Here is a 14,089-nt window from a genome sequence, read left to right on the forward strand (position 1 = left end):
GGTTGCCCAAGGAGCTGTGGATGCCCCATCCCTGGAGGCATTCAAGGCCAGGCTGGATGTGGCTCTGGGCAGCCTGGTCTGATGGTTGGTGACCCTGCACGTAGCAAGGGGGTTGAAACGAGGTGATCTTTGTGGTCCTTTTCAACCCAGGCCATTCTATGATTGTATGAAATAGGTGCTTTGAAACATTTGTTTGCTGTTTTAGCAGGGGTCACAATAAAAACTAAGCAGAAACAAGGAAAAAGAAGCATGGATAAAACTAAAGTTTTAAGAATCCTGTCATTATAATGTGAATTCATTTCAATACTAGTAATTTTACTTGTGTAAACTGAAATAGGACTGGAGACAAAAAACCATCTTTGCCAGTATGTTGTTTATCAGGACCTTCTCCTACAGTAATTAAGTACTGGAAAGCTAGTTACAAGGGCTACTAAAATCTATATTAAGGCTAAGTAAAGCTGGCAAGAACTTTTGATTCAAAATGCTGGGGAAACAACGCACAACTAAACTTGTACCCAGATTCAATATGCTTTTCTGTTTATTTATTTGTTTTTTTCTAGGCACTTCAGGAATGTTGCATAGTATCTGTAATAATCCTCAATGAATGGCTGCATGCAACTAGAATGAATGCTATTTCTGGTTCACCAAAGGAATGGTTAGCTTACTTTGATTCGAGCCCTGCCTCCCACAAATACAGCTCTTTTGCAGGAGCATACATTCCTGTGAAAGTCCACGAGTGGGAAACAAAGCCACTAGTAAACACTTTCAGTACTTAACATTTATATTGTTCTTGAAGGTTTTAATTAGATGGCAACCTTCTCAGTTACCACTCTAACCACAGCAATTATACGAGGCAGCATTTTCGCTTCTGTTTATAAGGTTCAACCCCATCCTGCTGCTTCTATTTCCCAATATCAGAATTTCAATATTTTCCCTTCCAGAGCTGCAGCAATTGAATGACAAGAGATGCTACTTTCAACTTGATCCGCTTCCTTCATCTGAGAGCTTTCTCCTTTGTTTCCCTGACCTCTTCATTCTCTTTTCTTAGTTCCCTTCATACTCCTCCTCCACTCAATGTCTCTCCAAGCACAATTTCTTGTTCTGTGAAGAAGAGTGCGCGTACACACAGGTCTCCAAACCTCCACACACAGTTCCTATTACACTCACATCTATTGTATCACAATCTTTACAGATGGGTCTTGCATCTGAAGGTCAAAGGAATGCCGAGACAGATTCTTTTTTTTAGGGAGTCAAGAGTGCATGTTTTAATATTTGCACGGCTTTAAATAACCTGACTTGGTACAGAAAGAAAGAATCAGCCCAAGCTCTGCAGGCAGTAATAGTAAGGAAATTTAAAAGATGATCAAGAAATTCATACCACTGTCTTGGCTACCACACAGAGTCACAAGACACAGAAGAGAAAAACTGCTAGTCAAATATTTAATAATTTTGAGGTTGGATACCTTTTTTGTTTGGGTGGGTGGAAAAAGGTTGGGGTTTTTCTCCTCACATCCGAAAGGAACAGAAGGCAATATCCACAAAATAAGCACTGAAAGAATACAAAGGTGCCAGAAACTACCTTTTTTCCCCCTTTCCTCTCTCCCTCTCACTTTTTGTGGCAAGTGAACAACAACACAATCAACCTGAAAAGGAACAAGCTGCCCAATGAACATACACAAGGTAAAAAAAAAAAAAGTTTCAGATCCAAGACTCACCTTTGCATAACAATGAAAGTGTTGATCATATATTCCTCTTCATTTTTTGTTTTCTGTAGCTCTTCTGCCAAGATGTCACTCATGGTGCACTGCAACAGATATGGTACTTCCACATTGCGGTCACCATCAAAAACACCATAAAGTGCCTCTCTGTTGTCACAGAAGTTATTGGCTGACAGGGCTGCCACACACAACCTAGTAGAGCAAAGCAGAACAACAAGATTGTACGCAGCACTGATTTCTCATCTTGTCATTCTGAGAAGACGCAGCCTGGTCTGAGAGCCAGTTTTCACTAATTCTTTTCACAAGCTCCTCACAATTGTTTTCTTCTGTGGAGAAGAGGCAGGCCCATTCAACAATGCTAAAATGGGGAGAGAGCTGTTTTTGAAAATTCTAGCCAAGACCTAAAGATTCTTCTTCCTTTTTTGCACGTGGAAAAGTCTCTTATTTGTATAAAACAGGGGACAAGCTTGCAGGGGTGAAATACATCCAAAACATCATTAGCTGAAACTGCATTTGCCCCACCAAGAGCCATCTTTATGACTCAGCAAGCTGCTGACCAAGTTGTGTGTTAAATTAGTGAACAGCAAGTAAAGGTTTGCTTGGCACTTGCTAGGGAAACCTAGGTAGCAGAAGATTTCTACAAAGGTATTTAAGGAACAACGAGATTCGTCACTTTGCCAGTGACACAGAGACTAGCAGACTCTTGCTGTGTTATTCGTCAAGTGCTGCCTCAGTCACAGAAGCTCCACATACTATGAATATTCAGTTTTGGCCATTCTACTTCTTCCTTTAGTATCTCTGATTTCCTTGGTAAACATCCTTTAGCTGAAGATAAAGAAGCTTTGAAAAGAGGAAAATGCTATTAAATGTGCCGATCTTTTGCAAGTACCAAAGGCTTGCACAGAGAAAATGTGTCGGTTACCCTTGTATCTTAGCAACATTCCTGACAAAGAAGAAAGTTGAGAGCCAGGCAGGGGCCCAGTATACCAATATAGAGTCATGGCATGGCCTCTGCCTTTGTGAGGCCCGAAACATCCTCAAACTGAAATAGCAGATCTCTTTGTATCTGCATAGAAGCGCTCTGCTGCTAGGATGCTTGTATAATAAGAACAACGCCGGCTCTTACTTGTTCTTAACTCCTGATGCCTCTGTGTAACCGTGACTCCACACAGCTGGAGCTCCTGAAGCATCACCAGCCGAGGGCTGGTCAATCTTGAAACAACGGATATTGCTGTAAGATGAAAGGAAAAGATGCACTGGTTTCAGCTTCAAATGTAAGAATAGCAGTTTTCTTCTTCCCAGTTCTTAGGAATACATTTAATAGAATAAAACAGAGCAGGACATCTAAAGCAGTTACCCTTCTGTGTCTGTCTGCAAAGAACAAAAAAGCAGTAAATAACCAAGCCTCTATGAGGGTGTCAGCTGCACTCTTTGCTTACCCAGCTTTTCTTCTCCTTACCCTCACCCGCGAGCTATTTGTTTACAGCTCAGCCCAGTGGGAATGCAAGGCCAATTTGTCACCAACTTAATGGAAGCCAGTATATGGAGTGATTTTTCAACTGAAGCCCTTCTCGCCCACGTTAAAAACAAATCCGTATGACCTGCACCATCCCCTAAATTAAAAGATAAGTCTTCAGAAGCAGCAGCACACAGTAACAGCCTACTACAAAAATGCCCATGAGTCAGAAATCAGCTCCATCCCAGTGCTGTTCTGACTTGCAAGAGCAGGTGTGCAGCCCAGGCCTTCTGCCTTCCATAATTTTACAGCCCAGATCTTACCTGGGCCCTTGATCCTCTACCCTCCAATTTACTGCCAACATAGCCTCTAGCCTGAAATTCAAATACCTCGCATAGCACAATAAAGACTTGAAAAAGGACCATCCCTATCTGTTTATGTGCTTCTCTTCATAGCTGGGCTTTGCTGGGGAGAGATGACCTGCCCTGTGCTCCCTCCACTCTCTTCCAAAGGCAGGGAAAGCAAGCTCCCCATGTGCTGCAGGAACTTCAAAGGCACCTGAACCTTTCATGAGCCAAATGAATCATAAAAGGACAAGCAGAAAGGTCTAACTGTTTGCTCAGTGGATTCATTTTTCTCCATCTAAAGCCCCATCTGACCTGAACACACAAGGAAGTCTTTTTCGCATTTCACAGCCTTCCTCAAATAACCTGAGGTACTGTCACTTCCACTCTGATTTCTTTTAATGCAAATAGTCAGGACATACATCAGCTAGGGCCTGCTAAAAGCAAATAAGCTACACAAATCAAGTTAGAGCCATTGGAGTCCTTGACTTTGCAGCCCCCTGTGTGACAAACGTAAGGCAAACACCTCACCAATGACATCAGAAAAGTAGTATCTGATCTGCTGATCAAACAGGAAACCTAGATTCTAAAGTAGCAGATATTCTACGTCTGTCTGTACCTGCAAAATACTAAGACATACAGCAGCAAATGCACTTTCTTCACAGGTTTCTAATGCAAGGCACTTATCCTGCAGGGCAGAGGAACTTGGATCAGAAGGGTTTTTCTGTTTCCTCTTGCAGCTGGGTTGACTGACCCTGGGGCAGGTCAAGGACCCAGGGTTGTATCAATGCTTCCCAGCAGTGGTTAAAAAAAAAAAAAAAAAAAAAGCTACTTCAATGCATTGCCTTCATCTTCCTCGGTGGTGTAATTACAACTAGACCACGTGCTCATAAAGGAACAGTACCCAGCAGCACAGGGAGATGAGCTAAGGCTTCCATACGGTTTGTTTTACTTTCCCCCAGTTCAAGATGTTATAATTGAACCAGAAGCTCTTTCTGAAAAATCACAGTAATAGCATCTTTTTTTTTCTCCTCCCTTTTTCATTATAATTGCTACTGAAATCCTTACATCCTGTAAGTCACTTGGCAACATCCTCCTAAGCATGCAAGTTTCCTTTAAGATCTCCAGACACGGGGAAAAAAAGCAAGCACGCGTGACAGGACTCCTCTCGTCAGAAGCAGTACATATTAACCTACTGCCTGCTTGAATCCTGCCAGGACACAGATGGAGAGCTGCCTTCCACGTGCAGAAGCAAGATATAAAAAGCACCAAGAACACAAGTGTTTTTGTGCCTGCCACGAAAAGTAAGGGCAAGGAGCATCTCCTCTCTCATGTTCAGTTATGGCAGTGGACTGTGGATGTCTATACTGACACCCAGTGTATCTCAAAGGAGACCTGAAACACCTGACCTCAGCTGAAGGGTGTTTACTCAGACAAGAATAGGTCTGAATTTAAGAAAAATAATTTATTAAAGAAAGAAAAATACATACGTATGCATAAGAAGAAAAAAGTTTCTGTGAATTAAAGACAATGCTTATGGCAGTGAAAATATGATGTGGCACTGGGTGATGCTACGCTCTTACTGCATAGGTCTTATGTTTGTACAACGCTGCTGTAGAGCATTAAGGCTGATTACTAAATAGGCAAGAGATAAGCTTGCCTCTCTTGTATATTGGCCATACAGAAAGGTATCTGATCTATAAGTTTAGGAACCATTAAAGAAGCTTTGGTAGTACACACACTTCTCTACAAATCATAGCAACATTACATTTCTGGCATACAATGAGCAGCTCTTTAAGAGAAAAAGACATCTCTTCCAGCCTTTTTTTTCCCCTCCTTTGTCTGCTGCAGAACATGGACTCTTGTTTTTTATCTATAAATAATTATAATGGGGTTTAATACTTCAGTGCTTGATCTTAAGCATTTAAAAGTAAACCACACAACGCAACACTCAACCCTCAGAAGGTTATCAACCATTCAGTATTTAAGAATCAAGGAGACTCAGAATTAAACAGAGCTGGTGCAGTTCTCTTCAGGACGTAAGAAAGGCTCAAAGCAGCACCACTGTCCACAGATTATCTGTCCAAGTGCAAGTTTCACAACATGCTGCAGGAGGCAGCACAAGGCACTTGGTGCATTTCAGTAACAGGTGGCACTTGAGTCATAGAGCAGAAAATAAACAGGTAGACAGGAAGTAAACAGAGCATCCCAGAGAAGGATATGATGGATTACAGGAAATCTTTTGTGAGGAGGTAACAAGAAGCACAGTGGCAAACATGAAAGAAAAAACATAATAAGCAGCTATTAGCATCTCAATGGTGGAATCTAATGTCAGAAGTAACGTGGAGATCAAACTAGCTCCTTCTGCATCCTCTCCACTCTGTAAGTCAACTTACTTCAGCAGCTCAAGGGTTTTGTGATCCAAGGCCAATCTGGGGTTTCCAGTCAGGTCCAGCTCTTGCAGTTTTGGAGGCAAGTTTTCAGGCAATGTGATTTCACTCAGTTCATTGCAGCTTAGATCCACACACTGCAAAAGGAAAGCAATCAAATAAGAATCCAGCTGGCATTAAGATCAGTTTGTGATTAAATGCAGTAATGTATGTTGCATGAGTAAGAGAGGCTGCAGTTGAGACCTAAGATGATTCATTTAATAAGTGATTCTTCATATGGCGTCTACAAAGTCTTCTTCCCAGATGCCTGGGACACCCAGAAATATGTTTGGCTCCATTTCCATTTCTGACCAGGTGCTTCTGACCTTGCTGCAACACTAGTAAGGTTTGTCTCTGCTCTTTACAGGGACAAATACGGTCACCGTATTTTTATTAACAGGTGAGTATTAAAGAAAAAAATGCTACTGATGAAAATGGTTGCCACTCTTGTAATAGATAAAGGAAACAGACAAATGAAGTTAGGAATCAGGTAGAACAAGTGCCCTTGAATGACAAAATCCCAAACCAAACTATGTTCAAGTTGCATATCCATATGGAAAGTCAGTACACAAAAATCTGAACAAAGCTAGCTCTTCAAGCCTCTATACAGCAGGTATAGCAAACAAAACCAGACAGAATCTTATTAGAAGACAGAATAGGCTGATATTTAACCAAGAATACTATCCACATATTTCAGAATGATAATTTCCTATTTTCAACCTGGAAAAAGAAAGCAATCTCAAAACCTCTGGTAAAACCGAGGGCTGAATAGTTGAGGGTAGGCTGCAGGGAGAATTTTCTTAGCTGCACACTTTGACTGACAAGTAATTTCCAATGATAAAAGCATGAAAACAAAAATCTCTTAGGTATATTCTAAGATACTGGGTCCTAAGCTGGACAAAAAAAGGCATAAGATAATCCACTAAAATTTGGAAAAGAAAAATCTCCAAATGCTGTTAATTATATGCAACACACATAATGACCCAAATCTCAAATCCTGAGGTTGTCTGATATGGAGGACTAATTATCTAGGAAGAACAAACTGCTGACATTATCTAAACTTGATATGGAAATCAGAATTTAAAATACATTATGCAAACTAAATAGCAGACAGCTTAGGAGAAGAGTTATGCCAATTTTTTAATTAATTTATTTATTTTTGTATTTCATTGCTACTCCTTGCTGCTTCCAGAGAGTCAATAATTACCTATCAGATTAACAAAGCTGCCAGCAGGCCTTGCTGTACTCAAAACCATCGGAAGTTTGATGGAAGAGAACGTGGAATAAGGAGTACAAAATGAGCAAAATCATTTCATTGTTCTCAGTACATGCCCAGTACACTAAAGGTAGTAACAGTCTACTGCAGATCCCTTGGTCCCCATGCAGTGATGAATATAGTTTATCCATCAGGTCAGGGTTTCTCTGATTTGATTTGTATTGTTTGAAAAACAGGTTAGCAGGGACTTTCTTAAAGCTACATTAAACGTAGTTCTTATTCTACTCCATGGGCAAACAGCAAAGCACATTTCCTAATTGATCCTAATTTCCTTCTCATTTAGCCCCATCCATGCAGTGTCAGAAAAACAAGTGCAACTGCATGCAGGACACTGTGCTAGGATGGGCCAGGTGGTGCACAGCATTGAATATTCAGCATTTGCTCATTTGCAAATGCACAGGTGTAAATGCAGTACATCTCATCCATGGCTGACAGGGGCTTGAGTTATCTCCACTTGTGACTGAAGGTGGGCACATGAGAACTCATCTCAACTCAAAAGAAGGTACTATGCAAAGTATCTCAGAGACATCCACAGAGCTTTTTGAGGCAGAGGACAACACAAAACTTCTGTATCTTTAACTGGAGCATGTAAGATCAGCCTAGAGACAGCTGTCTTACTAAAATGACCTCATAGTTGGAAATCCTGGAGTTATCTTAAGTGCAAAAGCATGACCTTCTGTAATTAGCTTTCCCTCTGAAACAATTTCAAACAAAACAGTAACTGTACTACTAGCTGTTCTAGTAGCACTGACTCAAAAAATTTAATGTCAGCCTCTCAAGCTATTTAAGTACAAAAGCAGAGCAGCCATTACCTGAAGTAACATTTTCCCAAGAAATCAGGAGCGTTTGAATGCCACCTCAATTAAGATTAACCATTAAGTACGACAATCACAGTCATAACATGAAACTATACAACTCTACGCTTTGCTACAAGCAGGCTTCTTTCACCTAACTATAAAACTTGTACTCAAATTTTAACTTCTTAACTTGCTTTGGAACATTACAAATGCCCTCCAACATCAAAGAATGAGCTCCAGTTTAGCCTAGTAATGTATTCAGCCAGAAATCAAAAGCTTAAGCTCCAGCCCTGATCCAGAAAAATCACCAAGAGGCCACAAGATACCCTCTGCCTAAAGCACAGCTATCTGGCAACTACAGAAACTCATTTCAGCTAAGTCAAAACCAGGCTTAGGTATTGAGTAAGGCACAAAAGTGAAGTCCCACAGCACTGCACCCTCCCAGATGAAGGCAGTCCCACTATTCCTGCAGTCCCAGTGAATGAAATCCATGCCTCTTTCTTTCATTGAAGTAACTACAGGGAACCATCAGAAAGCAAAAACACTAGGTCTTCCATGAACACTTTGCTATCAGCTACAAAGCTCAGTAGAACATCAATGCCTTTATAAAATACTCACTCCCCAAAATGCAGCAACAGAAAGGAAGTTGTTGGTTATTCCTGACCAACATGTTTATGTTATCCTCCTTTTTTTCCCCATGGTTAAAAATGCCCTCATACTTTTAAAGAAATATTTACTGTGCAGAGCCTTGCTCCCCACCCCAACTCTTCCTCTGAGAAGAAAAGCTTTACTTCTAATTGATTCTAAATGGTCTTCAGTTTCCTCTGACCATTGTTCCAAAGAGGGAGGAGTATTCAGAAATCCACATTTGTTTGAGATTTCCTGGCTAAAACCACAAAGCTCATCTTTCCATGTACTCACTGTCCAATCAAGTTATTCCTCCTGCTTCTCTGCATAACCCCAGACACTGAAGGACACTGAGGAGTCTAAGAACTTGACCTTTTGATTCTGCAGACTGTATGAAGGACACAGAAGTTGTTCTGATCTTGTGAATAGGTAACCAGTTCTCAAACCCAGGGAACAACTTTTCAGTCATACCACAAGCTTGGTGCACTACGAGTTAATCTCCCAACTCTAAGCAATGGAAATAGCATGCACCCCAAAATACTCTATGCTGTGGCCAGGAGAGAAGCAGAAACTTAATTCACAAAAGCTACACGGTAGTGTTCTTCAGCACAGTCAAGCAAAGAATGTGTCAGGAAAAGTGGTAATAAGCACAAGAGACGGATTAAACATTCTTCCAGTTGTCCAAAATGACTGCAATTATGAAAACAGAAGTAGCTTCCTAACCACCCAAATCTTGTGCTCCTGGAATTTCTATCCCCAAGGCCTATCCTATTTTGCAGCCTCTGCATTTTTTAAAGTACACTCTAAACAAAGTCCCTTCTACAGAATTAACAATTGCCTAAGAAGCAAGAGTTAGTTATGCATATTATTTATGTTAATTATGTATAGCCCTTACAACATGTTTAAGTCATACTGCAACGGCCTGTCACAGGAAGACAACTAACAATTTATTGGCAAAGAAGATGGGATGTGGTAAAGATGAGTGTAAAACCAGATTTTGAGGCACTTCCTCCTTTCCTCTCAGAGGCAGCACAAGGGTGAATATTTTAAATAGTAACTCAGACAAGAAAGCAGCTGTCAGATCTCCACAACTGAGAATCTACTGCCCTGCAGCAGCAAGAGACCAAAGGGGAGAACAGAATTGGTCAAGTGTGCATTATTACTGTATACTTCGCAGCACATTCATGCCTTACCTTTATTTCAGAAAGCTGCATGACTTCTGGGAAGACTTCAATGCAGTTGGAGTGAGCAATTACAGTATGCATGCGTCTACAGTTCATGATGGTGGTTGGAATGGCTTTCAGCTTGTTACCACTAATATCAATTTCTTCCAACTCTTCCAGCTTGGCCATTTTGCTATAAGAATGAGAGTTTGAGATTTTTTTCTGTTACTACCAATGCATATTTTATTTTGAAGTGGTGGTAAAAGCAATGGTTTTCACTATTTCAGAAAAATAAAATTGCAGACCTCAGCCCAGCACAGCAGTGCCTCTCACCTCTCCTCCCATCAGATTCTAACAGTCATGGAATTAAATCTGCTTCTATAAATTTCTATAACACTACTTTTGAAGCAACTTATTTTGCTTACGTTCCCTCTGTTCATCAGTTCACTTCTACTCTTTTTCCTCCAGCTCCAGCTTTTCACTTCATCTCACCTTCCCCCCTCCATTTTCTGACACCCTGCTCAGCTCCACCCCCTTATTCATCTTTCTCCTGCCACTGGCTGCTCAGAACCCCACACAAGGACAGCAATGTCTTTCCTTATTTATTGGCATCTCCTTTCCAAGGTTGTACCCCATCAGCTTTACAGCACATCTTACACTTGAAAGAATTCTGATTAAAACAGAGTGAACTGAGAGCACAGTAGTTCATCTAAATCGCTGCCAAGGGAGAATCTCCTTCAGGAGTGCAAGGATTTTTTCCCAGTGCCAAAGGGACACTTCCAGACTGTTACACTTACAAGTCTTCCGTGAGCAGAAGCCCACCAATTATAAGCAAAGTGACCAAGCTGGGGAAAACAGAAGACCTCCTTGCCTGACTTCAAAAGCATACTGCCTTCATGCTGAAAAGTACTCCAGGTGCAATCAAAACACACTAATACTGTGTAATGCAAACGGGTAGCGATGTGTAATAGGGCATAGCAGATGAATTCACCCACTGCAATGTCACCACATCTGAAATACAACCTGTCCCACTAGATCACTGCGCACCTTGGTTTTTGCTATGAAAATGTTTCACTTTGTTCACCAGCAGGCCAGGGCAGTAAAAGCAGTTACTCACCTTGCAGGGAAGCTCTGTAGGCGGTTGTAGGCCATGTGCAAAATTTTCAGGTGTGGATGGCCTGTTAACAAGGGTACACATTTATCCGTGAGGTTGTTATTGGTCAAATACAACTCCTGTAAGATGCTATGGGTCTCCTCAGAAAGGGTTGCTGGGGGAAGCATTTCCAGTTTGTTGGCAGAGGCATTAAGAAATCTCAGACTGCAAAGAAAAGTTGTGTGAGGGAGTTCAGTTTTGTCTATAAGTACAAACAGAAATTCTATTTGTAAGTTAAGATAGTTGCAAAACAAAGGTCAAAAGCACAAGTTCTCATTGATAGAAAGATGAGAAGTCTAGTATTACACCAATAAAACTTCTGATTCCATTTTTATAGGAGCCCATTTATGTGAACAAAGCATCAGCAAAATGAGTGTGTCAAAATGCCTCTATACCTTTATTAAAACCTCAGTACTGCTAATATTGCTACAGATGTACCTTCAGGTAAGAACAAACCACATCATTTCCATACTTGTTCCACATAAAAATGAATTCCAAATCATCATTAACGAACCATGACAGTACAGCTACCCTTCAAGTGACTAAGAAGTCATTGGTAAAGAAGTCAGCTAACTTCTTTTTAAATACTTGCTAGAGATTGTTGGTTTATGTTTTGCTTTTTTAAACCTGCAGGCCTGAAGCAACTACAAAATATGACAGGAGTTTTCTTTGAATATTTGGACAACTAAGATCCAACACCAATCAAAAAAATCCCAAACAATAATTTATCTTAAAGGCTTTAAAGAGAAACAGAGCCAATATTCAATTAAATTAAAAAGTAAGATGCTTGTTGATCTTGCAGCAAGCAAGCCAGATCTGTGTGTAGTTCTGGAGCACCCTCCCCTAGCAGAAATCATTGTCAATATTTTCTGAATTCCACAAGCAGCAAGGACTGAACAAACAGAGAAATGAAGTTACTCCTTCCTTCTCAAAGGACCCTTCCCAGGATGGGAAGAAGGCCTGCTGAAGAATAGGCCTTGCCTGCTCTTCTCAGCAATACTCTGCACACAGATGATTCACATTCCTGTAGGGGAGTCTGGTGATGGCAGGAGCACAGAGGGAAACATACTGTTGGCATCTTAAGGGTTAGAATTCACACAGGCAATTCCAAACAAATGGGAAATTACGGCCATTTAGGCTTTAGTAATTAACTCTGGCACAACCATGCCTTTTCAAGAGAAACAAGAATGCTCTTCTTCCTCCCTCCCCTTTTCAGAAAAGGCTGCCTTAGAGAACTTGTGCTACAGAAGTATGCCTGTCAGGCTGCAGCAACATTCAAACCAGGCTGCACTGCTCCTACCACTTAATGGGAAATGGCAGTTGCAGTAGTCACGGTTGCATTCAAGAAACAGGACTTGGAAATGAGCTAGCTGAAGCCTACACAGCCAGAGATCAGGACACAAAAGGTGTACGTGCTCTTGTCATCAATCTCAAGAGAAAGCTATAAAATATTGATAGCTCTTCCCCTGCTCCACCTAGGCATGCAGCAATTGGCACTGACCTTTAGGTCTATTAATGAATGAAATGGATTTGCATGAGCCGCAGCTGGTTGAAACTTGCTCAGCAGCAAATAAGGGTCAGACATGCTACAGAGAAGTCACATGGAATGTCAAAGGATTTAAAAAAATATATTTCCATTAGAAGCAGAGATCTCTCAGCGCTGCACAGAACCGAAAGTAGGTTAGCTGTTTTACACAGGCAGAGGAGTCCACTATGGAGAAACAGCTTAATCCTTAGGCTCATTCATTATTCACAAGGGTGCTAAAACTCCAAAGGAGGAGGGGAAGGGAAGGATTAATATGGAGAAGGGAATAAGCATTTGAAAGGGTTTTTTCAGTAGTATTTATTTTAAAAAGATGCTGCTCAATTTTGCCTGTTAGGCATGAACTAAAAATACATTAAGCTCATTCAAAGTTGGATTACTAAACCGAAGCGCTCCGCATCAATGGCCTCTGTATTTAATTAAACACCAACAAGCACACCTATTACTACAGTACAGACAACTACTGCTCGGACAACTTGTTTCTAAAATCCATGATAATCTTTCCTCTTTTCACAAAAAAGGCACTTTGATTAACAGTAGAGCCATGGTACCTTTCGTACTGCTTGAAGTACAGTATGGCCATCTTCAGCTCAGTTTAGAAAGGTTTAGTTAATGAAAAGGTTGGAGGATGCAGGGAAGAATAACCTTTACAGGAATATGATAGAGATGAGAAAGTAGGAGCAGAATACTCCCAGGAAGAGGCACTTTAAGAGGAATCTGCATTTTAGGTATGTTCAATAGGCTGCAGCAGAACATCCTGCAGCACTTCACTGGTACCTTCTTTTAATGACTAAATGGAGACGCAGATAACTTAGAGAGCATCCTACAGCTATGAAGTTCTAAGTGCCAAAGATACAAGTTTGTTCCAGTACAGCTGCCCAAAACAGCTGCCAAAGCTTCAAGAAAGAACATTGTTCTGATAATGCTGAAATGGATGCAACCTACTGCTTAGTGCCTTGATTCTAGCAACACTTAGGTGGTTAGACACATTTCCCCAACAACTTAGGTCAGAAACCCTTTGGTAGTAGAGTATCTCACCTGTACCACACCTAACAAACACCTTCACATGCACACTCTCAGCCATGCAGCACTCAGAATTAGGATACTCACGCAGTAATCTCCATCTGTATTTTAATTCTAATGATGTCAGCTATCTTTTTGGAGAAGAGTATGTTGTTTATTACATGTTCCTTTTGACCAGCTGCTACATTAAAATGGTGAAAACATTCCCTAAATATCCTTCTTTCAAGATATTCTCTCAATTAAAATAAGAGACACCATTCTTTGGGCAGGGAACAGGATGAACTAGCAGATTGCTCCTGCATACAGCTTTGTTGATTCTGTGCTATTTTATGTCCCCCCCCAAAAAATCTATTCCTGTCCATCAAGCTTCACTTCGCACTGATTTAACACTGAAGTCCTTTTTCAGCTTATTTTCACACCCCTTTCTCCATCCTCATGCAGTGTGCCAGCTGCACATCTTGTGAATGCCCTCTGGAAGAGCAGAAATTTACTTGGGCACAACCGTTCCCATCTCACTTGTGTATGGACTTTAACTGATTCATGTTCCTTGAAGATATCCC

The 14,089-nt window shown here is 40.9% G+C and overlaps 1 protein-coding gene across 1 annotated transcript in view; it reads right to left on the bottom strand.

The window, feature by feature from the left end:
• Positions 1-1,688: 1,688 nt before the first annotated feature.
• Positions 1,689-14,089, bottom strand: part of PHLPP1 (PH domain and leucine rich repeat protein phosphatase 1) — a 121,652-nt gene continuing 109,251 nt past the window's right edge. The window contains exons 11-15 of the mRNA XM_010708426.3: positions 10,928-11,128; positions 9,841-10,003; positions 5,915-6,045; positions 2,845-2,949; positions 1,689-1,910 (exon numbers count right to left, since the gene is read on the bottom strand). Coding sequence (XP_010706728.1) covers positions 1,712-1,910; positions 2,845-2,949; positions 5,915-6,045; positions 9,841-10,003; positions 10,928-11,128 — 799 coding nt within the window. The 3' untranslated portion in view covers positions 1,689-1,711. The remainder of the gene's footprint in view (positions 1,911-2,844; positions 2,950-5,914; positions 6,046-9,840; positions 10,004-10,927; positions 11,129-14,089) is intronic.

Source organism: Meleagris gallopavo, chromosome 3, assembly GCF_000146605.3.
Source record: "Meleagris gallopavo isolate NT-WF06-2002-E0010 breed Aviagen turkey brand Nicholas breeding stock chromosome 3, Turkey_5.1, whole genome shotgun sequence".
Taxonomy (NCBI): Eukaryota; Metazoa; Chordata; class Aves; order Galliformes; family Phasianidae; genus Meleagris; species Meleagris gallopavo.